At 40.2% G+C, this 27286-nt stretch overlaps 1 protein-coding gene across 1 annotated transcript; it reads right to left on the bottom strand.

The window, feature by feature from the left end:
• Nucleotides 1–23777: 23777 nt before the first annotated feature.
• Nucleotides 23778–25214, bottom strand: LOC306902455 (general transcription factor II-I repeat domain-containing protein 2A; the record flags this gene model as incomplete). Its single annotated transcript, XM_079471018.1, has 1 exon — nucleotides 23778–25214. One exon carries the CDS (start codon nucleotides 25212–25214, stop codon nucleotides 23778–23780), a length of 1437 nt encoding a protein of 478 aa, XP_079327144.1.
• Nucleotides 25215–27286: the final 2072 nt, after the last annotated feature.

The following is a 27286-nucleotide window of genomic DNA, read 5'->3' as shown; positions in this document are numbered from 1 at the left end:
GGAAGTTTTTGTAAACAAAATGTATGGGAAATTTAGGGCAGCGCAAATTATTTTCCTTGGAGACAATACCATTTAAAGATGTTTGCAGAATCTATAAATGTGTATGTGATAAACATAAAGCCATAATTTCACTGAATATTACCGGCCGATAATCACATTGTAATGTTTGATTGACAGTCTGTATAGAAGCCGATCCAGAAGAGCTGGATCAGATGACGCATAAAGTGACAGCATATAAAGACTTGCACCTGCTGACTCGAGTATGCCACCTCAATCCCTTTCAAATTCTAAATGTAATTGAAACTGAACGCGCATTTATTGCAGCTGTAAACATCTGGACAATGTCTACATGTAAGTTTTCCACCATCGAGTAGGAAAAATGTACCTTTAATGGCAATCTGAATAGGAAATCGCTGCCGCCATTGTTGTTTTCACATGTGTGAAGATCCAACACCATGGCAAAAGTAGCAAAGCTTACAAACTGTTCTGTTGTTGGTTGCACAGACCAACACAGAACAATGTTCTCAGCCTCACGTGAGACAAGAAAGCAAACGATTTATTTAGTTTTTAATTGAAATCATCCACACTTAAAGAGGCAAAGCTGCAAATAAAGACATTGTATGTACCGGTATTTTTTAAGTAAGACCCCAGGGACCTGTGGCAACTTAAAATTAGATTATATGTCACTATGACACGTTTGTCCGTTCACTATTAGAAAGCAATGTCTGTGGCTTGTAAACATGCCACGGGATTGTCTTTTGTAGCGTTTAATTGACTAAATAGGATAATAGAAATAGCGATGCGTTTGTCTCGAGTATCTTCCCTTCAAAAACTGTGTGTATGGTTAACACACGACACACATGCAAAAGTGGGCATTTTGCATGGTATATTAAAAGATCTGTGGTGTTTTTAGAGCTGAAACTTCACAGACACATAATGTGGACCCCTATGATTTATATTACATTTGTGTAAAACTAGAAAAAAAATCACCCCTTTAAGAGGTTACCATTGTGTAAAAGAGTAGAGCATGGGTTGTTCCTTCATGTTAACTTAAGAGCATTACTTCAAATCAAGCTCAATGTTATCAATTTCTTACTATTTCTTTAACACATGAAATGAAGAAAAGATTTTTCTGACCCCAACTGAACTTATTAAATTTGAATTAAATAAATAGTGTCTAAAATCCTTCTTCAGTTAAATTAAATCGTGTAAAGTTGTGTAAAAAATTACAAAGTATTTTTTTACAAAGAATGTTTTTGTAACACATGGATCTAAACATTTTTTTAACGTTTTGTCAATTTTGATTTGTATTTAAAAAAGTTTAAACCAAAGCATAAATATAATTTGAGAAAAAAGTAATAAAATTGTATGTACAAAATAATGAATTCAGATGGTCCAAGCTATATTTTTCTCAGTGTATTAATTCTGTTGTTGTTTCTGAATTTGTCCCTTCAAATACACTGAAAAAAAAGATTTGTTGGATTTACTCAATTGAATTATGGACATTGGTTCCACACATTTAGTTTGAGTTCAACCTGTCCTATGCATTCATGTAATTTCATTATAATGCTATCGAGTTAATCAGATGTATTTTCAAAAGGTAACGTGTAAATAGTCTTTTTAAGTTCTTCTAACATAATTCAATTATGTTAGCCTAACATAATTATTTTATTTTAGATATATGCTGCAATCATGTTAGTTTTATGCAATTGAATTAGGTTATTCTAACATAATTTTGACAATTTCACTTAAATTAGATTTAATGGGTTGTTGTATACTGTTTTATTTCAATAAAACAAAAAACCTTTTGTAAAGCCTTTATTTAATCAATGTAACAATGCATCATTTAAATAACATGTCTAAAGAACATCGTTTTCAAAAACTTAGCATATATAAATTTATTTAATAAAATTACTGCTCTCTTAAACCTCAAAACTGTACCCAAGAAAAAAAACTTGCATTTAAAAACTTACATGTAGATTAATAAAAAAAATCTACTTGCAGTCTCTGCTAAACATCATAGCTTGAACATTTTTTATTATTTACTGTTAAATGTAAAAATAATCATGACAGTATCTGACCCTTACCCAAACTATAAACAATGTATTATGCTATTTCATCCATATGTCATATAATCAACTGTCTCATCAATCAACATTTGCAGTATAAAAAGAAGGGCCACATACAGACAAAAACGGATTAAGAAACAAGAGTCTTTTAGGATTAAGGAACAGTCTAAAAGACGATGAGATCACGGTTTACACTCTGCAGTGGTGTCTTGCGTGAGGACTGCTGGAATTTTTCTGGGGTCTCAGCAGTCATTCAAAGGCGGTCCATCTCACTGGTGGAGCTTAGATTTGAAATGTTGTGCCTTGATAGAGAGTTCCCCTCCATCCAACTCCATTATGAGTTTTTGAAGAATTTCTAAAGTAAAACGCAACTTTTTGGGGTACTGCAGGTTAAGAGCATAAATTAGACCAAACAACATTGACGTTGCAAAAGCCACACTGTCGAGATCATGAAGCACTGCCACACCCTCTAGCACAATTCCGACATCATGGGCTTCATTGTCAGCAGTGTCCTTTATCACGAAGATGCCCATGGTGGTCTTTTCAAGGCACTCTGTAAAAGATCTTCGTCCATGTCCTAAAGATAGAACACAAGAGGAATATGTAGTGAACACATAAACAATATTTCTAGTGGATAAATGTAAATGCTAAATGTATGCTGCAGTGTGCATATTTGATGACACCATGGTTTTTAGATGTAGTAATGTGTTGATACACAGTACAGATTCCATTGGTTAAGCTATAACTACTCACCACATACTCCTGAATGAGATCTTTAGGGTCCTCATTAAGATAGATACAGAGTCCTTTGATGGCAAGTTCACGACCTGCATCAATATCATCCTTAAAGAAAATTAGCCAGAGCAGAAAAAGAAAGGTTAGTAACAAACATTACTCAAAACATAATAAAAATAAAGAGCACAATGGGTCTCATTCACTAAAAGTTTATAAAAATGTATCAATCAAGCTATTATCTGTATTTTCTAAAGTGAAACATACTGAAATGTAAATGGTGATATTCAGGGATGCAAAAACATTGGGGTGAAAAAGTTGAGGTACACAAGCATTTAATGACAGAAAATCATGGTTACTGAATTATTAAAATGTTGATGTCAGAGATTCCGTTAGCCTGGAGACTTTAGTGTACATAATGACATTATTAATGTTAATTCAATGTTAAGTGTAGGATAATTTACAGGCACCCGGTTGTAATCAGCACTAAAGGTTGACACGTGAGTGGATTTTCAAACCTCTTCTGTCCCGCTCCCACAAAAAAATCCTGGGGAAAATTCCACCCCAATCCCAAAAGCATGACCCCTATTCGCACAGACTCCCATGTTGTGTTTATTTACCAGCTCATGGTGTCTGCCAGTGTTTATGCAATGCGACTTTTGCAAGTGAGGCAGCAAAGAGTTGAAATGAAGCGCGTTTGGCAATAAACAAAAGATATTAGAGGATATGGTAGCAACATCATCAACATTTGCTCACTTACTTGAACTACAGTTGACATCATCTCTTTCAGCTTTCTGCCTTGTTGCCCTGGTCGCCTTTCAAAAACCTTCAGAAAGCTTTCATAATGAAGGTCAAGCTGTGACAGAAATTTTGACTGTAGAGGAATCATTGTGATTCGTTTGAACTCTGCATTCACCTGCAAGCAGAATGTTAACACATAGAAATTAGTTTCAACAATAAAATATGACACTCAATACAACATTCACCCAATTTCGGAAATCTATCACAAACCTCAATGACATCAAAGAGAGCTGGCCATCTCATCATGAAGTCGCTGATCATAGGAGCACAACGAAGCAATTCATGTCTTCTCAGTGCAAATGTTCTCTGCATTTTTGTTTTAATAGTCTCTCTATTGTTTTTTTTCTTCACATCTGAAAGAAGCTCAACTCTTGCTATCTCCAGAGTATCATCGTTCTCTCCAGGAGAATAGGAGGGGCAATAGTGCACTTCTCCTCTCTTGGGCTTCTTTACATTGTAGGCAGGGCATTGTTTTCCATCTGGCTTATGCTTTAAAGCATTTACAGTAACTTCAGGACATCCAAGTTTTCGGAGATGTGTGCGATAGTTAGATAATTTGTATTTAAGACTCACTTTCCAACCCCCATATCCAGTGTCTGAGCCCCTTTCTGCTAAACATGGATGCTTTTTGATAAGTGCCTCTGCCACTTGTTCAACCTCTCTGTCTGTGACATAGACCTTGTATTGAACAATTTTTTGGACCAACCCCTCCAGTATATCTGACTTCAGCTTTATATCGGGAATAAGCAGTGTTCCATTTCCTCTAAACACACTATTTGCCTGTTCAAGCTTAAATTCTGCATCATATGAAAAAGGCGGAATGCAAAAGGTTTGAGGCCAAGAAGATCGTGTGGTGGAGGAGAGAGAAGAAGTGGATGCAGAAACTTCGGAATGTCCTCGAGCAAAAGTTGATCTGTTCATATTGCCAGCTGAAGTAGCATTTAGAGGTGTGAGGGAGTCAGTCACGGTTATTATTTTTATTGTTGCTTTGTCCTGAATTTCATTCATTGAAGTCAAATTCATAAACTGGTTATCAAAAATAACATCCATGAACTGCAGCCGAAAGGGGTCTTGTAGTTTACATTGACTCCGTACCGCATCCTCTAGTTCAGTCAAAGAATCAGGCAAGCCAGATGAAAAAACCACTCTCTGGCAGCTGGTCTCCCCCAAAATGACTCGAAGTACAGCCGATGTCATTATTGTTCAGTGCCTCTGTCTGTGTAATTAGGGAAAAAAAATTAGTGAAAATCACACCTGAAATACCAATACTAATATTAAATATATACAAATAAAAACAAAAAGATGATTGCAGTGTGTAACTAGGAAGGTGGGACGAGAGCCGCGAGGGAACGGTAAGGGCAGGTGACATGAGTGATGAAAACACAGTGACTCCCATTAATTACCTATACTCTTTAAGGCTACCATTCTAATCTGTACAAAAGATTCACATTTCAGGTTTGTTTCATAACTATTTTTTATTTCTTACCTTTGAAGCAGACAAATCTTTTTAACGTTACCATCTGCACACGTTCAATGCAATAGTCAGCCAAGGGGTATTCATCCGTTAATTCACTGACTTCTACAAGGCTCACTGCTTGTGTAGGGGACTGACTCAGCTCGTAAACTCTATAGTGATCTCTATACCATCCACAGAGCTGTTTCACAATAAAGAACAACTTATGATGCAAAACACAAATTTGCTCGATTTGTCCAAATTCAGGTAATCCACCTTCAGATCCATGAACAATGATCATTCCTGCCCTGTAATTGATACCCTTTGCTCCAAACATTTTTAGTGATATGAATTTGAGAGAGATGAGGATATCTCTGCCTCACAACTTGAGCTATCTCATCCTTCAAAATATCCACTGGGACTGCAGATCCACTTGACACTTCCAGCTCTGACTTTTCAAGACTTGGTGATGTTAGCTGGTACCCAATCATTAGCTGATGTTTTGTAGCCAGGGATAATGGCACATTTTTGAAACATTTGGTATGTCTAATGGCCTGTTTGAAGAAGCTGTGCTTTGCTTCAAACCTGATTGTCCAATATCCCACAAGAGGACCAAACAACCTGATTATTTGAGGGTAGTGCTCCAAGTAGTGGTGTTTGGGCAGCAATCTCTCTTCAGGAAATAACTCCTGGTATCTTTGTCTGTGCTCGGATATTTTACTTTCTAAGTATGCAATGGACTCGTCATTGTGAACTGGGGCAACAACAAGTTCTACAATCTCTTTCAAGTCTAAGAGAATCTGCCACGCAGGCTCGTGTTCAGGAATCTGAGGACCAATTAAAAATGGAAGCAAGCGTAATAAGCTCCAGTTCTCATGAGCATTGCCTCCTATTGTTTTCCTGCTTGAGAGATGTTGAGGCAAAACATGAGGCTTATTAGTCTTGTCGCTGTATTTGTAAGGAAAATCCAAAATTGATTTGTTGATTTTATCCAAGGTAATTAACTTTTTGGATATTATCAACGTGAGACACTGTGCAAGCTCAACAGGTACAATACCCTCAAAAATATCATGGGCAATGTCTGGAGGGTAGCCAGTGAGGACATGAAAATGAGAAAGAGCTTCAGTCAGGGGGCAAGCTTTTCTTACTCCAAAACAGTTAGTATCACTATCCTTAGCCACCATTACATGAGCACTGTGGAGCTCTTTTGTTCTGAGACTAAGAGCACCTGTTCGTACCTCTTTTGACTGAATGTCTTGTTTGCTTGCAGTACAAAATCGACAACTATAATGGCCTGAAAAACTTTCAATAAAGCCAGCTAAACCATGAGCTCCTAAATTGTCTGCAGAAACAGTAAGAACAGTTCCCTTCAGTGTTTCCCCTAAAAGCGGTATGAAAATTCCTTGTTCTTCCAAGGATTTTAGGTCTTTTAGGAGTGGTTCAAGCACTCTGTTATAGCCATATGTTTTGACATCATCAGTTCTGCATAGTAGGGCCAAATATATAGAGGACAACGATGAATTGGACCCAGGAGGTAGGTTTCTTAGCACCCAATAGACTGCGCAAAGCTTGTGCTTTTTGCGGGATGTTCCCAGTGGGTTGCAGAGCTCAAAACCATCAACATATAAACCCACATACAGTCTTAGCTCCTGGCCTGACAAAAAACTGTTTTGTTTAAAATGAAGACCATCTCTAAAAGACTGATATACACCGTCATCCACAGTTTCTTGTGGTGTCTGATTCTGAGATATCTTGTCTAAAATAGCTCTTCGATTCAAAAGTACTTGCAGGGAATCAACAATTGGAATGTACTGAAAAGTATTTTTGCTTTTAGCATCCAGAATATATTCGACTGGATCAACTACATTAAAGTTAGTCTTATAATACTGCTTACGTAGATAAGCAGAACTAAGTGTCATGAACGGCTCCGGGACAGGCAGGTTAGATCCAAATGCAGCTTTATTCAAAGAGAATGGTCAAACAGGCAGCGATCAACAGGGGTGTCAAGGGATGTCCAAAATCATAAACAGGAACAGGCAGAGGTCGAGGCAGGCAGCAGAGAATCACGGTCAAATCAACAGTCCAAGATAATGCACAGAAGGAATAAACACAGGGAAATCGCTCAGAAATGTCAGACCGGCTAAACAAGACTTCGCAAAGAATGGTTGTGTGGAAGTGGCATATATGTGTATGTGAATGATCTGCAGGTGTGTGTGCAATCAGTGCTGATGAGTCCGGGTAGTGAGTTATGGGAAATGTAGTGTGTGAATGAATGATAAGTTTGATGTGGAGTGCCCTCTAGTGGTCCTCAAGGGCACTCCAGCTGGTGACCGTTACATAGCCCCCCCCCTTTAAGGAGCGGATTCCAGACGCTCCTAACACTGTCCAGGAGAGAGGAGGAGCGGAGGCGGACCTGGGGGCGGGATGGAGGGCCAGGACCGTGGAGCGGAAGAGAACCCGGAGACTGAGGTGGAGCAGGCGTCCAGGGCGGAGCAGGCTGTGCAGGCGGCCAGGGCGGAGCAGGCTGTGAAGGCGGCCAGGGCGGAGCAGGCTGTGAAGGCGGCCAGGGCGGAGCAGGCTGTGAAGGCGGCCAGGGCTGAGACGTCCCTTCAAGGGAACCAGGCAGACCTGTCGGTTCAGGGGTATAGCGCGGGTCCGACGGTTCAGGAACCGGTACAGGCTCAGGAACAGGCGTGGAGAGGGCCATCTTGTCCGAAGACACAGGCGTGGAGAAGGCCATCTTGTCCGAAGACACAGGCGTGGAGACGGCCATCTTGGGATGAGGCTCTGACTGGGCGATGGTCATTTTGTCCCAGGGCTCAGATATGGCAGACGTGACGTGAACAGTCTCTGGCTGGGCAGACGTGACGTGAACAGTCTCTGGCTGGGCAGACGTGACGTGAACAGTCTCTGGCTGGGCAGACGTGACGTGAACAGTCTCTGGCTGGGCAGACGTGACGTGAACAGTCTCTGGCTGGGCAGACGTGACGTGAACAGTCTCTGGCTGGGCAGACGGGACGTGAACAGTCTCTGGCTGGGCAGACGTGACGTGAACAGTCTCTGGCTGGGCAGACGTGACGTGAACATTCTCTGGCTGGGCAGACGGGACGTGAACAGTCTCTGGCTGGGCAGACGGGACGTGAACAGTCTCTGGCTGGGCAGACGGGACGTGAACAGTCTCTGGCTGGGCAGACGGGACGTGAACAGTCTCTGGCTGGGCAGACGGGACGTGAACAGTCTCTGGCTGGGCAGACGGGACGTGAACAGTCTCTGGCTGGGCAGACGGGACTCGGACTTGGGTTGACTCTGGCAGATCGACTCGGACTTGGGTTGACTCTGGCAGATCGACTCGGACTTGGGTTGACTCTGGCAGATCGACTCGGACTTGGGTTGACTCTGGCAGATCGACTCGGACTTGGGTTGACTCTGGCAGATCGACTCGGACTTGGGTTGACTCTGGCAGATCGACTCGGACTTGGGTTGACTCTGGCAGATCGACTCGGACTTGGGTTGACTCTCGCAGATCGACTCGGACTTGGGTTGACTCTCGCAGATCGACTCGGACTTGGGTTGACTCTGGCAGATCGACTCGGACTTCCCTTTCGTGCAGTGGCTCTGGGCTGGCGGCCATCTCGTGAAGTGGCTCTGGGCTGGCGGCCATCTCGTGCAGTGGCTCTGGGCTGGCGGCCATCTCGTGCAGTGGCTCTGGGCTGGCGGCCATCTCGTGCAGTGGCTCTGGGCTGGCGGCCATCTCGTGCAGTGGCTCTGGGCTGGCGGCCATCTCGTGCAGTGGCTCTGGGCTGGCGGACATCTCGTGCAGTGGCTCTGGGCTGGCGGACATCTCGTGCAGTGGCTCTTGTGGTTCAAGCTCCGCTGCCAACTGCGCTTGACACGTTTGCCCCCCCCCTAAAAATATTTTGGGAGTTTCAACACTGTCCTCTGCCTCTCCCACAGTGAACGGAGAGTCACATAACATCAGAGCATATTGCATGATGTCCCTTAAACTGCAATTAAACTCCCCTCCCGGTAACCATGACCTAATTGGGTCATTGAGTCCGAACCGGAACAAGTCCTTAAGAAAACCTTCATCATAGAATGGTGCAATGTCGACTGATGCATTTTCTCTTTATTCTAAGAATTAAATTACCCATCTGTTTATTTATATTTACATGCAAACGAAAGAAAAACAAAACACGCCTAGTGAAGTTAAGAATTAGGACATGCATACTTTATATTTCTCTTCAATAGAATTCTTCCTTGTTGTAATTTTCACTTTATTCTATTGTATGTTTGTGTGAATTAATAAATGAATCCATTAAAAAATATACATGCACGCATACATATCTAAATGGACTGTTTAGCCATTATGCCTCATCTTTGTGTGGTTTCATCTGAGAAATGTCTGGGTCTTAAAACAAGGGAAGAAATTCTGAAGATGTTTGCTACAATACAGCTTTGACTTGCATTGGGGAATGGGAGACCAAACCTTGGGGACACCAGAAAAGGGTGGGACAGGTTGAGGAGACTTGAAACAACCGGACGAGACCGGCGGGGACTTGAAACAACCGGACGAGACCGGCGGGGGCTTGAAACAACCGGACGAGACCGGCGGGGGCTTGAAACAACCGGACGAGACCGGCGGGGGCTTGAAACAACCGGACGAGACCGGCGGGGGCTTGAAACAACCGGACGAGACCGGCGGGGGCTTGAAACAACCGGACGAGACCGGCGGGGGCTTGAAACAACCGGACGAGACCGGCGGGGACTTGAAAAGGCTAGGGAGAGGTGTGTGTCCAAGGGGGAAAAAAGTTTGAGGTGATGCCGGCCGGGGAACTGGCTGAGGCACCGGCTGGAAGTCCGGCTGAGGCACCGGCTGGAAGTCCGCCTGCGGAAGGGCAGGCCTGGACGCCTGCTGATGGGCAGGTCTGGACGCCTGCTGATGGGCAGGTCCTGAAGCCTGCGGAAGGGCAGGTCCTGATGCCTGCGGAAGGGCAGGTCCTGACGCCTGCGGAAGGGCAGGTCCTGACGCCTGCGGAAGGGCAGGTCCTGATGCCTGCGGAAGGGCAGGTCCTGATGCCTGCGGAAGGGCAGGTCCTGACGCCTGCGGAAGGGCAGGTCCTGACGCCTGCGGAAGGGCAGGTCCTGACGCCTGCGGAAGGGCAGTTCCTGACGCCTGCGGAAGGGCAGGTCCTGACGCCTGCGGAGAGGCAGGTCCTGACGCCTGCTGAGAGGCAGGTCCTGACGCCTGCTGAGAGGCAGGTCCTGACGCCTGCTGAGAGGCAGGTCCTGACGCCTGCTGAGAGGCAGGTCCTGACGCCTGCTGAGAGGCAGGTCCTGACGCCTGCTGAGAGGCAGGTCCTGACGCCTGCTGAGAGGCAGGTCCTGACGCCTGCTGAGAGGCAGGTCCTGACGCCTGCTGAGAGGCAGGACTGGATGCCTGCTGGATCGCCCACTGGAAGGCCGGCTGTGAAACCGGGTGAAGAACCGGCAGGAGAACCGGCTGGGCTGGTTTACGTGCCCCCCTCCGTTGCCTCTTCCTCTTCTGCCGAGCCAATCTCCTGGTAGTCGGCTGGAGGAATGAGGTGAAGGACGGGGCTGGCTCCGCGTTGGAGGCCTCCGAAGAGGACCCCCAGGACTCTCTCCTTCCACGCTTGCCCTGAAGACTGGTAGGTGGTGAAGAGGTTGCAGGGTCCGAGGCTGATGGTGCGGTGGTGGTCACCACCCCAAGCTCCAGGGTGTGATCCTCGGGGATGGGGCCCAACGGAGAAGACAACCTCGGACAGACGGAGACACTGGGCTCCGGTCGGCTCATGGCGAACTGGAGCACACCCTCGAAACCAAGCGGTCTCAGCCTCATCATCTCCGCAGGCGATAGGGGGACCCTCAGTCCGCTGTTGAACGCCGCCGTCACCTCTTCCTCCCCGAAGAGCTCCTCCACTGCGGCTTCGAGGAACCTGTCCAGGTACTCGTCCCGGTCCAAGTTCCCCTGGCGAATGCTGGAGAGGGGACCAGGCTGGCGAGGCCTTGCAGGGAAAATCGCCACCTGCTGGGTTCTTATGGGTTGGTGCATTCTGTCACGAAATGGTTTTGACAGAACCCAGATGCAGGCAGACGAGGGGTTAAATATAAATGTTTATTAAATCAAACACCCGCAATGGGGAAAAACAAGAACAAAAACACACTAGAAAACAAACACTTCACAAAACCGAAACAGGAAACAGGGTAGTCCAACAAGACGAGAAACAGGGGATACTACCGTGAGCGTTGACACAAACACCAACATCAGACAAAAGATAAAGACAATGCACCAACCCTGAACAGAGAGAAACTGAGACCATATAAAGGGAGACACTAACGAGGAGTGATTACATGGGGAGAGTGGTGACAGCTGATGGGAATGAAACCCTAACGAGGTGAATTACAAAACAGACGATGGGAATGAAACCCTAATAAACTTACAGGAGATAGGAGGGTGGGGCTGAGAGACATAACAGGAAGACACGTGGCATTAAGTAACAACATAAAGCCACATGTCTCCACACATAACACAACAGAAACCCGAAAGACGTGGCAATGTCATGACTCTGCCCAGGGAGCTAGAAAGCTCGAGACAGGAAGGACAGAGTCCTAACACTCTGTCTCTCAAAAGCAACTTGCTTTTTACTTCATTTACCATTTGCTAATACAATCCTTGAAAATGTCTTACATGTTGTTGTGTAAGCTGTTTATTTGGACATTATTTGACAGTACATTCAGTGATTATTATTGTAACCATCTTCATGTAAAAACAGTGGTATTTCGATTACATACACTTAATCTGCGATAAAAACGCGACCGCGATCTCCTCCACTGTTCACGTTTACAAGCGACAAAACAGCGAGATTCACGAAGTGTCCGACTTCAAAGGTCTTTTTTGACTCCTCCCCTTACTGCAGCCGCCTACTCTCACCTACATTTCAGGCGAGGCAAGTCGCATCTCAAACAAGCCTAACTTCACACCGTTCCTTTAGACAGACATAGACGGCGCTTTTGCCCATTACTGTTATATGATAATGGCGCTGACATATAGTGGAAGACGGTCCTAAAAACACACAGCAGTGATTTTGGAAGCTAAGGTTTCCCCTTTTTTGTTAATACTAAACGTTAACGTTAGGTTGTCTAATTCACTTGCTGTACATTACCAATACCAGGCCCTGATATAAGAACGTATAGGCTACAAAACGCATTCTTTCCTATCAAACCTCACCACAAAACACTTTTAGTCAAGGTATGGACAGGTAACGTTAGCCTAATATTATTCGCCTGACGAATAATTAACATGTATGACTGATTTAGTCACGTCGAATACGTGTGATAAACTACGAGTAATATTTACGTTGACTTTCCTCAAAAAAAGAATTCGAAGAAATAGACCGTCGACATGATTTATCTTTAAACACTATTTGTTGCATTTACTCTGACAATGACTGCCTTTTAGTTTATATCATACCATATTTACTTAAATTCTTACCTTTTAACGAGCTCTGGAAACAAATCAGTCAGCCCCCTCAAGCGTCCTCGCCCAGACCAACGGTCCTAGTTTTCAAAGCGCATGCGCTGATGCTCTCGTGCACCTTGCTCCCGCGCAAACGTACCAAAAGCGGCTTACTTCTGGTCTGTGAACATTTTATGTTTTTTAAATAAAAAGCCTAAAGTGGTATGTCAGCAATTTGTCAGAAAAATATTTTACAAAGGTAACATGGTAAAGTAATTTTTTTAACAAAAACGGAAAACAAGCAATAATTATTTGTAATAATATTATTAAGAATATGTAATATACTGTATAAATATAATTTTTCATTGCATACATGTTTTTTCAGTCAATATTCAACAATATAACACTGATGCAATAAATCATGTAGGCCTACTTAAAAAAATGAATTACTTTAATTGTATGCAATTGAATTAAGTTTATATGAAAATACAAAGTAATTGTGTGACATGAGCTAATTTTAATCAAGTAAATCAAACAACAGAAAAAATCATTTTACATGAACACCATTTGTTGGACATCTTAATCAGTTTGAACATATTCTTGCAAAGTGACCATATCATGTTTTGATGACTGTGTTGAATTTCATTTCGACTTTACATAATACAATTGTGTTTGCATTTTAAACATAAAATTATTAAGTAGACTGTAAGTGTTTTGTTTTAATATATTCAGCAAAATAGCTTTTCCTTTTTTTCAGTGTAGTTCTACATCTACAAATAGTTCTGTTATTAACAATCACTGATCGTTTCTAAATATCCTGATTGGAGAACCATTAATATAGAGACATGGTTTTATCTAAAACCCAAAGCGCTAATGATTCATGATCTATGAAAGTTTGTAAGGCAATGTGTTATTTACCATTTTGTTTTTGAGGTCATTTTCCTCTCTGAGACGCTTTTCCAGAGCCAGCAGGGAGGTAGGATCTTTCAGTGGCAACAGTTCCCTGTCTAGGTGATCCTGAACATGAGCAGGTTCACAGGTTTTCTGCATGGTCATCCTAATAAATTTAAGGTGATCCATTATAATTTCTTGATTACCCAGCAGTCTTTGCAGAAGAGCTGAAATAAATAAATGTCAATAAACACACACAAAACACACACACATACATGTATACATTACAATATAACTCTCATCCTTCTGATGAAACCAAAAAGTCTTTAACAAGGTTGTCTCAAATCTTTTTTTAAATATATAACTACATCCATATCTATATGTCAGTAAGGGACACAATTTTTTGTAATTATAAATCACTTACGAAAAAGACTTGAGGTATTGATTTGACCATCTTGCCGTTGTGGTTCAGAGCTTGCCACACACCAACTGGGTTCCGGACATATTTCAGACTGTGTTGTTTCAGAGCATTCCAACTCAGGACGCACCAGGGAACATCTTGACTCAGGACTTGACACAGACTGCCTGGGTTCTGGGCTTGTCAGAGGCCGTCTGAGTTGTGGGCTTGTCATCTGATTCTGTATTTTAGCAAGAATGTCAGCGTTTGGACCTTTTATTTTTGGGGCTGGAGGCAGTGTCCTTTGTGTGACCGTAACTTCTTCATCACTGTCACTCTCAAAGCGAATGTTTGGTCTTATGGTGGTGTTAATAGAGGGGACAAAAAATGAAATCACAAATTATTTTCAACAATATCTCAGATTAGTCTTCATATAATCTGAAAGTGTCTCTAAGACTGCGAGCCGTAATAGTAAATTCAAATTTTCTGCTCAAATTAAATTTTTTGTTTGCCTGTTCACATTGCTTTTAAAATGTAGCCATGACCATTGTCTAAACAGAATGACATGCACACACGAACAATAACTTCTCACACGCAGCACGCTGATGTACGGAAATAAACAAGGAAGCAACAGAAGAAAACATGTGTGACTTTATTTGGTGCTTGCTGGACCAGACCGATCGACGTGTAGCATCGAGCACTGTGCTAACTTGAGCCCGTCTGCTCTTGAGATACACATCCAGTTCTTGAAATTTACTTTTTTATTTGGTAACACTGGTGCTCTCAACTTCGGAGAGTTAGGAGTTAAATCTAGAAGCACACACCAGAAATTTAGGACAACCACTAAAAACGAAAAATCTTTAAATAAGATATAACCAATATAAAAATTATATTGATATCATTATATTTACAAGTTGCAATGCAACCGCATGACGAGTGTAAGAGAAATATATTTAGACCTTATTTAAATACATTGTGAAATGAAATAGCTGCAATAAATAAGGATAAACGTCCGTCCATATTTAATGCACACATCCATCATGAAACACGAAAACTATATAAATAAATATTGGTAAAAATGTATAAATATTATCAGAAACTAAAATACTAACCAAAAAGGCATTAGGCCTATACTGTGACAACTTCAGTCAGTTGCATATTTACAACCCTAATAACAATTCCGTTAGAAACAAACTGTATAATCTTGGCTTTCCAATTTAGATTCCCATAAAAAGTAGATTTTTCCTATTTGATGACATTGTTCACATTAAGATACGTCTCTCTGGTCTAAATGTTAAGTTTATAAATAGATGTTTCTCCGCAACCACACTGACCCGCACACTCCGACACCAAGCAGGCGGGTCATGGCTTTGATTGGCTTTTGATTTTATTCAATAGTCTTTGTTTTTAAACATTTTCTAAAAAATGATTCTTAAAATATATAAATGTCATCTCAAAATGCACAAAATTATAGATTTTTGGTAAGTTGCGTTTTTATAAAAATTACTTAAAATGTTATAATTTACCTATGGTTTATTCATGGTTTAGAGATAATCCCTGTCAGGAAACATGCAGTAGACAACAGTTGTAGAATGGCACTTCAATACTTACAGTCTTTTCCATTTTTTCTTTGAGTTTTTAGGCTCATCTTCCTCCTCTGCTGTTTGCAAGTCTGTGTGTGCTTCTGCTTGAGGAAGTTTTAGACGAGCTGTTTTGTAGGTTGCTGTAAACATGAAAAAAGTATTTGATTAAGATTCATCAAACCTGTCAATCATATGGATAAATATCTTTTATGTACATACCAGCTTTGTATACAATTCGAACATTATATGCATCCCATTTGTGATCAGGCTTTTCCTCATTTCGTATGGCCTTGTGTAATTCCTCAGATTTGTAGTGCACTGGCCATTGACAGGTTTCATCTTGAACCCAGACTGCAGGTACAACTTCAACCTATTGGGTTGCCAGAAATTCAACAATGTAAAACATTGCCTTGAATCTGAATAAAGTAGTTTAAAGTAGCTGTACCTTACCAATGTTTTCTTTAACTTTCTTTTCTTTATTACAAATATATGTATATACTTAGTTACCTTAGAAATCTAGTGCTATAATTAATTTTCTCAGTTACATTAATAGGTATAAATCTATGTTTTTACAATAGATTATTAAATGTTTTTTTCTTAGTAAAACATATATTATAAGTCAATTTTTTATAATAATTCAAAATGCTTTAAAGATGACTGTTTACATGCAGATGAAAGTCCTTATTAATACATGTTACAAGCATTCGAAAATACGATATACACACCTACATAAATAAGGAAAGGCAGGCCAGTCACTTTCACAAATATCTTAACTGGGTGCAAATTATAAATTAGAGATAAAAAAGGTTTGCAGATTCAATAACAACCACAATTCCACACTACAACTGACAATTAGAATGTGTCTGCATGAAGAAGTGAAATAACCAATTCACAATTTCAAAGCCAATTTCAAAAGGCAGCCTGACGCACTTCTGCACATTAGTATCAAACTTAAAGCACATCAGATTTGTTGATAGATCTGACACAAAACAAATTCCCAAATCAGTAGAGTCAACAGGATAGTCAAAAAATGTAGCAATGTGTCTATATTCTTGGCAGACAATGTATTCCTCTTCCTCAAAGACAATTATATTTTGAACCAAGAATATCTTTTTGTTCATCCTGATACCTCTGTCCCTCTCTGATGTTTTGATGACAAACTCATCTATTGCCAGTTCTTTAAATTGGGAGACCACTCCTGTAAATCCTTGTGGAACAGGTCCATCTGAGTGCAACTTTTTCAATTTTTTGTTGTTTTTTGTAGCTTCCTTATCTTTTAAACATGTAGAATCAAGTTCTGATATTCTGCGTATAACTTGCTGCAGTGGTGAGCTAGGTTTTCTAACCATTCCTTTAATTTTTTTGAGGTAGTTTTCAAAGGGAAAACCTGATATTAAATCTAAATGGCCATGCACCTTCACATTATCACTGAGATGAGTCAGGCCATGTATATTGTACACTAAAAACCCTTCACCGTAGAGCTCCCCAAAATGCTGTACAAATGAACGTAGTAGTGTGTTAGCAAAGTCATTTAACAGTAAACAATAGGTTGGACTGGCCAATATGTATATGCCCACAGATAACAGCATAACATTTTTAAAAACTTCAGCATTCAGCACATCCTTCAAAACTACTGGACCAGTGTACAGCAAGAACTGCCTAAGTTCCGTTGCTTTCCAACGCAATCTCTCCTCAAGACTCCTCGGCCTCCTAGCAAATTCTGAAGGTATAAAAATTTTCAGAGCAAGCAGTTTGCCAGAAATTAAGGACACCTGTCTAGATGAAATACGGGTATTCAACTAGATGAAATACGGGCCACAAGTTCCAATCCACAAATCAAGCAGACGGCGCACCACACCTAAGCAGACTAAATGCATATAATCGTGTGGAAATCCACTAACCATAGGAACACATGTTTCACAAAATGGGGAATGTTGTACATGATGGTCTTCATCCTCTCCATTTGAAAAAGATGCATCAGTTCTTAATCTAGCATTTACTTCTGGGAATGTCATGCGATGATTAATGTAAACGCCAGACTGTACACATTTATCACAGCCACTGTATCCATTATGTGACTTAATACCTTTAATAAAGGCCCTGGCAGGAGCATCACAGATTACTGAGCTCACAGTCAAGAAGAAGGTCTTTCCATAAACAACAAAACCAGAGCTCAAGGATTTCAACTCACAGACAAGGTCCTTCAGATATTCTGACAAAGACTGGGGCTTTGAGTTCCCACAGTAAAGAGCAATCAGCAAAGGCTTTTTACTATAAGTCTGGATCATCCCCAATATTGGCCAGAACTGTACACTTGAACTTTTAAAAATTGGAAGACCATCAATATTAAGTTGTAATTTGAATTTGTGATGACTTCGAACTGATGTAAGCTTCTGAAATATGTGGCTGAACATTTTCTTTACACCAAAATAATGGAATGATCCGCTTGCCAAGGAAGCAATACTATGGCAAGTCTGTGTTTTGAGTAATGTTCTTGCATCTTTTGGCAAAAAAGGGTGATGGGCTTTCAGTATACACAAAAGGGCAGAAAAAGCAATCAATGAAATACCAAAATGTGTTGCCCAGTCTTTTAAGCAACCTGCTAAATCAACAGGAGCGTCAACACTTTCGTCATGGGTTTCCTCATCACTTGTTAATTCACTTTCCCTATCACCATCTGATCCACAGTTTAGTGGCAAAACAAAAGCTTGGACCAACAGTTTCATGTTCTGTTCTAGGTTCTTCATTAGCTTCTTCAGTAGTATGATCCATAACACTACTATCTTCATTATTCAATGTTTCAAACAACTGGGCGACTCTTTTAACAGCCCTTTTCCTTAAATTGCTATGAGCAATATTCCACTTTTCTCTCTCCATGACATCAATTACACAAACAATTACTCAGTGAGATGCACTACAATGTCAATAACAGGATGCTGTGGAAAAGAAATAAGAACAAATTGTTAACTTTATATACTGTACAACATAGAAATGTCTGTGCGCCAATAAAAATTACCCCAAACTTTAAAGAAATCATGCACTGTAAACCCGAACAGTGTAACCTACTCCATATAAATGTGTAAACTGTACTCAAAACTGAAACAGTTCCGTTAACTCCAAATTGCTAAGTTTTCAGACTACCATCATCGTCATCAGTGTTTGCTTTAGTTGGCCTCTTGACTTTTGAACATTTGCTTACCGTTTTTAGCAGATATACTCACAGATATCTATGGAGATACTTTCCAGCAGAGAGAAAGATCATCTTAAATTCACCTCAGATGAGGCTGCTTTGATTGGGATCAGTATGTGAGTAACATTGTGTTTTCTGTTTGTTAGAACCAAGATATGTTGTTGTTTTTGTTGTAATATTAGCCGTGTGACAGAGCAGTTCTGAGTGTCATTGTTTATCTGGAACCGCCTTAATATTGAAATCGTCTAGATACTGGAGAGATACCATGATCCGTTTAAACACAATACCGCAGGGTAGAGGAAATGCGTGTTGTAGAGTTGTTTGTCCATTTAGGGCTGCTGTACAAAACATGGCGGCGAATTCAATGAATGTAGGGCCGCTTATAAACCACTTATTCTAAGGTATGAGAAACATAACGGTTCATTATGTAAGGTCTTTATACACCTCTGAAGAAATAGTTTTGTATATTATATTGCATTTCTGTCAATAGGTCCTCCTAAAAATCCAGTTATGTTCTTTTAAGAGTGTTTTAAAAAAAAAAGTTGTACTGTCAGACCTGTGCTACTACATTGTGAGAGTAGTTCTAGATATCACATTATTTCTACAATACAAAGCGTTTGTGACCACAGAATCAATTAGACATCAAGAAACGGTGAATGAATTACATCAATAGCTGGGTTTACATGGAACATTTTAATCCGACTGAAAGTCCAATCCGATTGAAAATGCTTCATATAAACACATCAATCAGATTTAAAATGCCCAAACCGATTGAAATTGGTAAGGGGTGGTTTATGCCGTTTCTAATCCGCTTGACAAGACATGTAAACACTCGATCAGATTGAAAACTGAAGTAGGAAGTTTTGAACATGTGCAAAGACGTCACTCTGTCGTACAGACGTAAGTGTGTATTACGCACAGAAAGAGCAGCTGTTGCTAAAGAAACCAAAAGCCATAAATCTGACAATGCGGCACACATTTCCATATGCTTGTCATCTCTAAATGAACATATTCATATTTTAAGGCATTTAAAATGTCTTAATTGTTTCCCATTTACCTGCATGTGCTTCGGAAGGATTTACTGGTTTTACCATGGTAAGTCAGCTGTACAAAACGACATTGCTTCATTGATATTTTGACAATGGCCTACTTTTACGTTTATGAACTGTACATTATTATGCTGGTGTCTGTGACATAAAATAAACACATCTGTGCATGTTACACTTGTTTAAGTAGCCGTTTGTGTGAATATTATAATGATATCCGCGTCCACCGCGACCACCCAGATAGCAAAAAATATCCGCAAGACTTCTTTTTGCCGCCAGCCCTAAGCTGTCGGCTATAGGTGCGTCTCGCTGGCGGGGATGAAACGTTTGCCGCCGAATACGTCACTCCCATTTCTAGCGAGATGCCGCCGGCATGCTTAATTTTCTCCGGCGGTTGCCTCCGTATAACGGACTGCGGCAGGCTGGCGGCAAGCCGCTTTAAAATTTTGTCAAAATCGGCCGTGCAGGATCGTAATTACAGCATTTTAACTACTTTCACATTTGAAGCGGTTATAAAATCATAATAGCCTAGATGTAAATTATATCAAATGGGCTATTGTTTTACTCCAAAGCGGGTAGGGTTTATAACAGATTCTTGATTCCATTAAAGGTTTAGAAAATGACATGTAAATTACTTTGAAACTCCGAACCGATTATACAGTATTATATGTAAAATATATCGAATTATTTTATGCACTTAGGTGAACATTTTTACATTTCTTTGATTTATGCACTTGACTGGAAATGTCGTTTATGTGTTAAATTTTTTTCCAACCTCGATTTTGAATTTATTTGACCTTTTACAGGTGTAAGGGATCAATTTGCAATTGCGACCTGTACAAATGAATGTTTAAGAAAGTGTTAAAGCACAAACAATGAAGTACCTCCACCTGTCGACAGGGGCAGCAGGGGGAAGACAAATTGTAAACCGGAAGTTACCGGTTACATTTCTCTGTCTGTGTTGTTTTTATTAACAATGTAGAACATTGACAAAAAGGCATTCATAATTTAAAATTAACAAACAACCTTAGCTAACATACAAATATTACAACACAATATTCATATCATTCCCATCAGTAAGTACAATGAAGACAGTGTAAAAAAATAACGGAACAAACATCCGTTGCCAACATGCGCGCGCGCAATCATCAGCTCCTGGAAGATCACTCGTCACACGTTTTTGTTTCAAGAGGATCAAGATTGATATTTCAGATAAAAGTCATCGACTAAGGTTTAAGTAAGTACATGTTTCATTTTTTTCTGTTTATATGAGTATGTTGTCAGTTAGTTTCCTTTTTTTACACCCTGAGTTCAAGCATGTCCTGTTTAATGTTCAATGATGAGACCAAACACGAGCGTGCGTTTCAGTAGTTGTTTTACTAGCGAACCCCGTAGCCCGGGACTGCCAGACCAGAACAATCAACTGTCGATCACAGCCCGTAACATGTCCTACATGTAGCCAAAGCTTTACATCCAGAAAGAAGTTTGGTGTTTTCTTACAAAAGTAACAATGTTTATCCCACATAACAATTTTGTGTTGGCCCAGCTCCGGCCCACACTAATCCTTTTCCGTCGGCCCACATACAACAATGAATGACGGCCCTAGGGTGGCCCAGATCCAAATTACAGACCATGACCAGATATGGGCCGCAACTGGTCCGAGCCTCATTCAATTAATAAGCCATAAGTGGCCCAGAACTGGCCGGAGCAGGATTTATTTCTGGGTGCCGTATCATAGCCAAAAGTAAACCAGATCAATGCCAGCTTTAACCAGAAACCCCACAATTTTGCCATACCTCAGCCCACTTTGGCCAAAATCATGTGAACAAATAACTTCAAAGAACTGAATTATGTTTTTCAATAAACATTTTTATTTAACATATAAAGTGAACACATTCATTGTGTTGAATACAAATTTGTTTAAAAAAATATTTTTATGTAAAACGGAAACGTTTAGACTTGAAATGAACAATAATAACTTAACACTTGAAAAATTAAACCAAAGACAGAATAAATGAAAACGTTATAAACCAATGAGAGACCAAATTAAAATTTATAAACAACATAACACATATCTGCATGTGTGCACATGAAATGAGAAAATACATAAGTACATAAGCTATTGAGGCTCTAAATGAGAGGCACAGCTATTTATCATCTCCTTTCTCTTCAGCCGTTCTCTTCTTCCTCCATCTCTATCCGGAGCAAGCTGAAGCCATCTCTGGATATGAGCATCTGCCTCCTGCTCAGTGGCATGGCGTGTTAGGGAATTTTTTCTCACTGCAGCTGAAAGACATACATAATTAGTAAATACAAATACAAACATTCATCCCTGCACTGTACCATTAGGTTATGGTTATACAAAAAAAATTTTTTCAGTTCATAGTTTAAAAAATGTTAAGTGTGGAAACTATGGTGTAAATAAAATATCTGATAATGCACATTAAGTACACGCAATAAAAGGTGTGACATTTTTTTTACCACCTTAACTTGTATTATTTAAATACCTACACAATCCCTAATGTACCTTTTTAGATAACAACTAAAATGAACACCATCTATAAACAGCATTATTTTATCTTAAGAAATAAATTAAAGGTATTAATCACCCTCTAGTTGTTCCAAGCATGTATACATTTCTTTTTTCGGTTGAACACACGGAGAGATATTTTGGAATAATGTCAGCAACCAACTGTTCTGAAGCACCATTGACTGAAATAGTAGGAAAAATGTGAAAATGCAGTCAAAAGTGCCACAGAACTGTTGAAATATCTTCTTTTGTGTTCAACAGAACCAAAAGATGACTTAAATGTTTTTCCCACTATGATGCTTCAGACCTGTTGGTTGTTAACATTATTCCAAAATATCTCTCTTTTGTGTTCAACCGAACAAAGACATTTATACATGTTTGAAACAACTAGAGGGTGAGTAATTCAGACATAATTTACATTTTTGGGTGGAGTATCCCATAAAATAAGGACAACTAACATTTTAAATGTCCATTACAATTTGTGCCCCTTTCTGTGAAATCTAATTCTGAGAGAATGAGCATCAGTTTGTTTTCAGGCATTCATTTCAATATGATTTAGATCTTTGACATGGCCTTAGTCAGTCAATATTAAATGTATCAACATTATATTTTCACATAATATTATGTACATTATGTTATGATTTTAAGTAGAAAACAACGTCTGCTGGGTTTTCAAAGGCAGGGTCACATGTTGTTTTACAATAACAATTTTAAAGGGTTATTGAAATGTATAGACAATGAGCCTTAAAAAAGCTTAGCCTCGTTTTTATAATGTGCAATTTTAATTACATAAATCAGATCACTACTCATGCTGCACACTAACCAAAAATGATGGACCGTAACTGCAAGCTTTTAAAACCCATCTTTCCATTAATCCCTCTCATATTTAAGTTCTTGGCCAAAGAGTTTGCGATCGTTGCTCTCATCATTCTCCACACAGCGTCTCTGGTGTCTGTCCCGCCTTTCAAAGCCGACATGGATATCTGTGAATAAACATTTTATCTTTGTTAAAATGTACATTTTAAATTTTATATATTTATTGGTCCATAAAATGGCAGTTCTCCATACCTAAATTTTACGTCAAGGGAGTTTTGTGAAGTTTGCCTAGGCCAGGGGTCGGCAACCTTTACCACTCAAAGAGCCATTTGGACCCGTTTCTCACAGTAAAGAAAACACTGGGAGCCACAAAACCCTTTTGACATTTAAAATGAAATAACACTGCATTTGCAATTTGCCTTTATGCTATGCATAAACAAACTATAATGTGTTGCATTCATGAGATGAATGAACTACTGCAGAGACAACGAAATTAATTTCTGCAAGCAACAAAAACATTTTGAACTCAGAAAAAAAGACGTTGGGTTGAAGGTTACTTTCAAGTAAAATACTCAGTCTATTTTAGTCCTTCTTGTATTTATGAAAAAACGCCGAACTTAAATTATCCACCGGCAGCAAACCAAAAATGCCGTCCTCTCTCTGTGTGCCATCATCCTTTTTCTGGCGCGTGCAGTCAGCTGTCAACCTGAATAATAAAAGGACTATTTCACTGAACAATGAAAAAATATGAAGATATGCAAAATAATTGGCAATTAAAATATTTATCATACTTGGTTAATGTGATTTCTGCTCCTGAAACTCTGTGCACAGTGTCTGCACATCAGGGCTGTATGCCGTCACCTTCATCTTTACGCAGGATCGTAAGCTGTCATCTGTGAGGCGTGCGCGATGTTTGCTTTTAATAAAGTTCATGTTGGAGAACACCTGCTCACATACATATGTGGATCCAAAGATCGACAGGACTCCAAGTGCATACTTTTTCATGTTCACATAAACGTCGGGGATAGCATTCCAAGTTTCGAACACAAGTTTGTCCGGTTTGGGGAGGTTTTCAATTTCACGCCATTTGTGATTCTGAGCAAGAACGGCCTTCTGACGGGCAACATCTTCAAGGTCTGCTGTCAAGCGTTCAAACTTGGACACCCATATGTCTTTGTCGGCTATGTCGGCCAGTTCCATCTCAAGATCAGGTTGACTCACACCTGCCAATGCAGTCGTATTCAGCAGGGATGGATCGAGGCTCAGGGGAGTGACTGGGAAGGATAATGTGTTTTTTTCCTCTCTGAACTCACAGAATCGTTTCCCAAACGATGTTTGCATTGCGATGATTGCAGAATGTAAATACTCCGAATTTATCATGTGAGCTTCTTTGAACTCTCTCAAATTGGGGAAGTGTGACAGTGTACATTTCTGTAAATCTCTGGCAAGCACTGTCAACTTGCGCTCGAATGCCAAAACCTCCTCCAACATGTGCAGGGCTGTGCGTCCTTTCCCTTGAAGAGCTGTGTTCAGCGTGTTCAAATGCGCTGTCATGTCTACCATGAAGTGTAGCTTTTCCAGCCACTCTGGCTGTTCCAGCTCAGGAAATGTGAGCCCTTTGCTTCCCAGGAAAGTTTTCACTTCTTCCAGACATGCGGCAAAACGTTTCAGCACCTCCCCTCTGGACAACCACCGGACTTTGTTGTGCAGCAGGAGATCAGAATATGTGCTTTCCAACTCGTCCAGTAACGAACGGAACTGACGGTGATTTAAAGCTTTTGCCATTATTTTATTGACAATCTGGATGACAAGATTCATTACTTCTGTGCATTCCGGAGGAAATGTTTGAGCACACAGTGCCTCTTGGTGCAGGATGCAGTGAAAGGTCAGCAGCTTTCTGTCCAGCGACTTCTGCAGTAAAGCTACAAAGCCCTTATGCGCTCCTGTCATACTTGGTGCCCCATCAGTAGCCACTGACACCAGGTGGGTGGTGTTTATTCCTTTGTCTCTTAAACAATTCAAGACAGCCTCACAGATGTCCTCCCCCCGTGTTTGGCCTTTTAGCGGTATCAACTCAATCATTTCTTCCTGTGGCCCAGCAGAGTTTACATACCGGCAGAACAGCGCTACTTGTTCAATATCACCTTTGTCTTTAGATTCATCGCAGGCAATTGAGTAGGCCACAGCTGAATTGATGTCTTTAATTTGCTGTCTGGTGATGTCTTCTGCCATTTTTATGGTTCTGTCTTTGACAGTCTTTGCAGAGAGGGGCATATCCCTGATTTTCTGCACAATTTCACTCTTGTTTTTAAAGTCCGTGAATAGATGTTCTGAAATCTTAATGAAAGATTCTTTTACATATTCTCCATCTGTGAACGGCTTCCCATGCCTGACTATTTCCTGAGCGGCTACAAAACTTGCATATGTAGTTGAATTTGCAGACTTCATCCACTTCTTGAAGTGATTTTTGCTAAGATCAACCTTCCGCATCAGTTCCGAAACAGCTTTTTTTCTCTCATCTCCATCCGGATATTTTTGAGCAAAGGCTGCGTGTTTATTCTGGAAATGTCTTGCGACATTTGACTTTTTGTTGTTTGCTAGTTTTTCATTACATATTAAGCATACTGGTAAACCAGTCTCGTCAGCAGTGAAAGCATATGAATCTGCCCACGTAGCATTAAACGTTCTGTTTTCTTCAGAGACTTTTCTTTTCTTTGAATTATCCATTATCCATAGTTGGCTCACAGACATATATGAGTTGGCCTACCTGGGTTTAGAAAAGTTCAAGAAATCGCGCGCTGGCGGGTGTCGCACATTGGAGGTTGTGACGCATATTAAGAGCGACAAAGAATTTTAACACTTTTTTGTGATACAAATTACTATAATAATACATTATTTAGATGTTACAAGATCACCATAATCTTAAAATTTAGAATTACATTTTAAAAACAAACTATGTAAAATAAAATAAATTTTAATTAAATAGCTACTCATTATTTTTAAAAGCCACAGGGAGCCGCATCAGAGGGATGAAAGAGACGCATGCGGCTCCGGAGCCGCGGGTTGCCGACCCCTGGCCTAGGCCAAGCACGCCTCTGTAGGGGAAAAATAAAGATTGTCACTAACATTCATAACAATATTAATATTTTATTAATATTTAGATACCACTCAAAAATGAAAAAGGGTTGATCTCCCTTGAAATTGTAGAAAACAACTCTTTATTATAAATCATTATAGACGGCAAATTGAGTGTTTTAAACTATATTTTAACTCAACTAAAGATATTTTATTACCCTTTATACATAAAACAATCCTACATATTTTAAAGAACATTCTGTGAAAATGTTAAATATTGACTAAATAAAAGATGTATATCATAGAGATGGAATCAAACTTTAAAGCTCATTATCTCAGTACTTGATTTTCATTAACAGTTTAGCCATTCCAGAAAATAATGTTGTGTTTAAGGGTCCTAAATTCGTGGTGTCTTAAAACACAAAGGACATTATTGAGTGCCATTCACGTTTATATAACTTGCAGACAATTGAGCTGTTACAAATTAACAAACATATTTATAATCAGGTACATTTAGAAAATATTGAATGTGTCCCTTCATGCGAATACATTTTTAAATAAATATTTATCATGATTATATTGTATAGGGCCTGACAAACTAGTAATACATTATCAAACTATATAGTAAAACAAAGGTTTAACGTATTAAATCAATGAATTCAGTTGTTACAAATGCCCATATGCTGGCTGATTATGTTATGATTTGATAAAAATGCTCATTTATGACAATTGTTCCAATTAAAAACAACAGCACCAACCACACTTACCTGAAAACAGCCGTTGAAGAAGAGACGAGAAGAATCCTGAGCGGGAATATAGCTTTCGAATCCAAACTATCCCGTGAACCTAGCTCGTATCAACCAATCAGATGACGCGAGAAGCTGTCGTTACCATGTAAACCGCGCCAAAACAATTAACCAGCCAATGGATGAACTGATCCAGATAGCAAACTGTTTGAAAACTTGGTGGGAGGAGTCGGAGTTCTGCGCGGGCACAGAGACTTTGCACATTTGATTGACAACCGCCAACGATCAACCATCGTCTGAGGTAAGCAATGTGTTTTGAGTTTACATAGTTCATTATATTCAAATATAAAATAAGAACCCACTTGTTGTTTTATACCGTTTTGGGTTTTGAAACGTTCTTGCATTATAATCTTGTAATTTATTGTCGTAATCGCACACGGCCTCCCTGGTGAAAAAAAAATATGCCAAGTATAATAAGTTTTG

This window comes from Barbatula barbatula (genome assembly GCF_947034865.1).
Source record: "Barbatula barbatula genome assembly, chromosome: 13".
Lineage (NCBI taxonomy): Eukaryota > Metazoa > Chordata > Actinopteri > Cypriniformes > Nemacheilidae > Barbatula > Barbatula barbatula.
The sequence above is the reverse complement of the archived record's forward strand: the minus strand, read 5'-3'. Positions and strand labels throughout refer to the sequence as shown.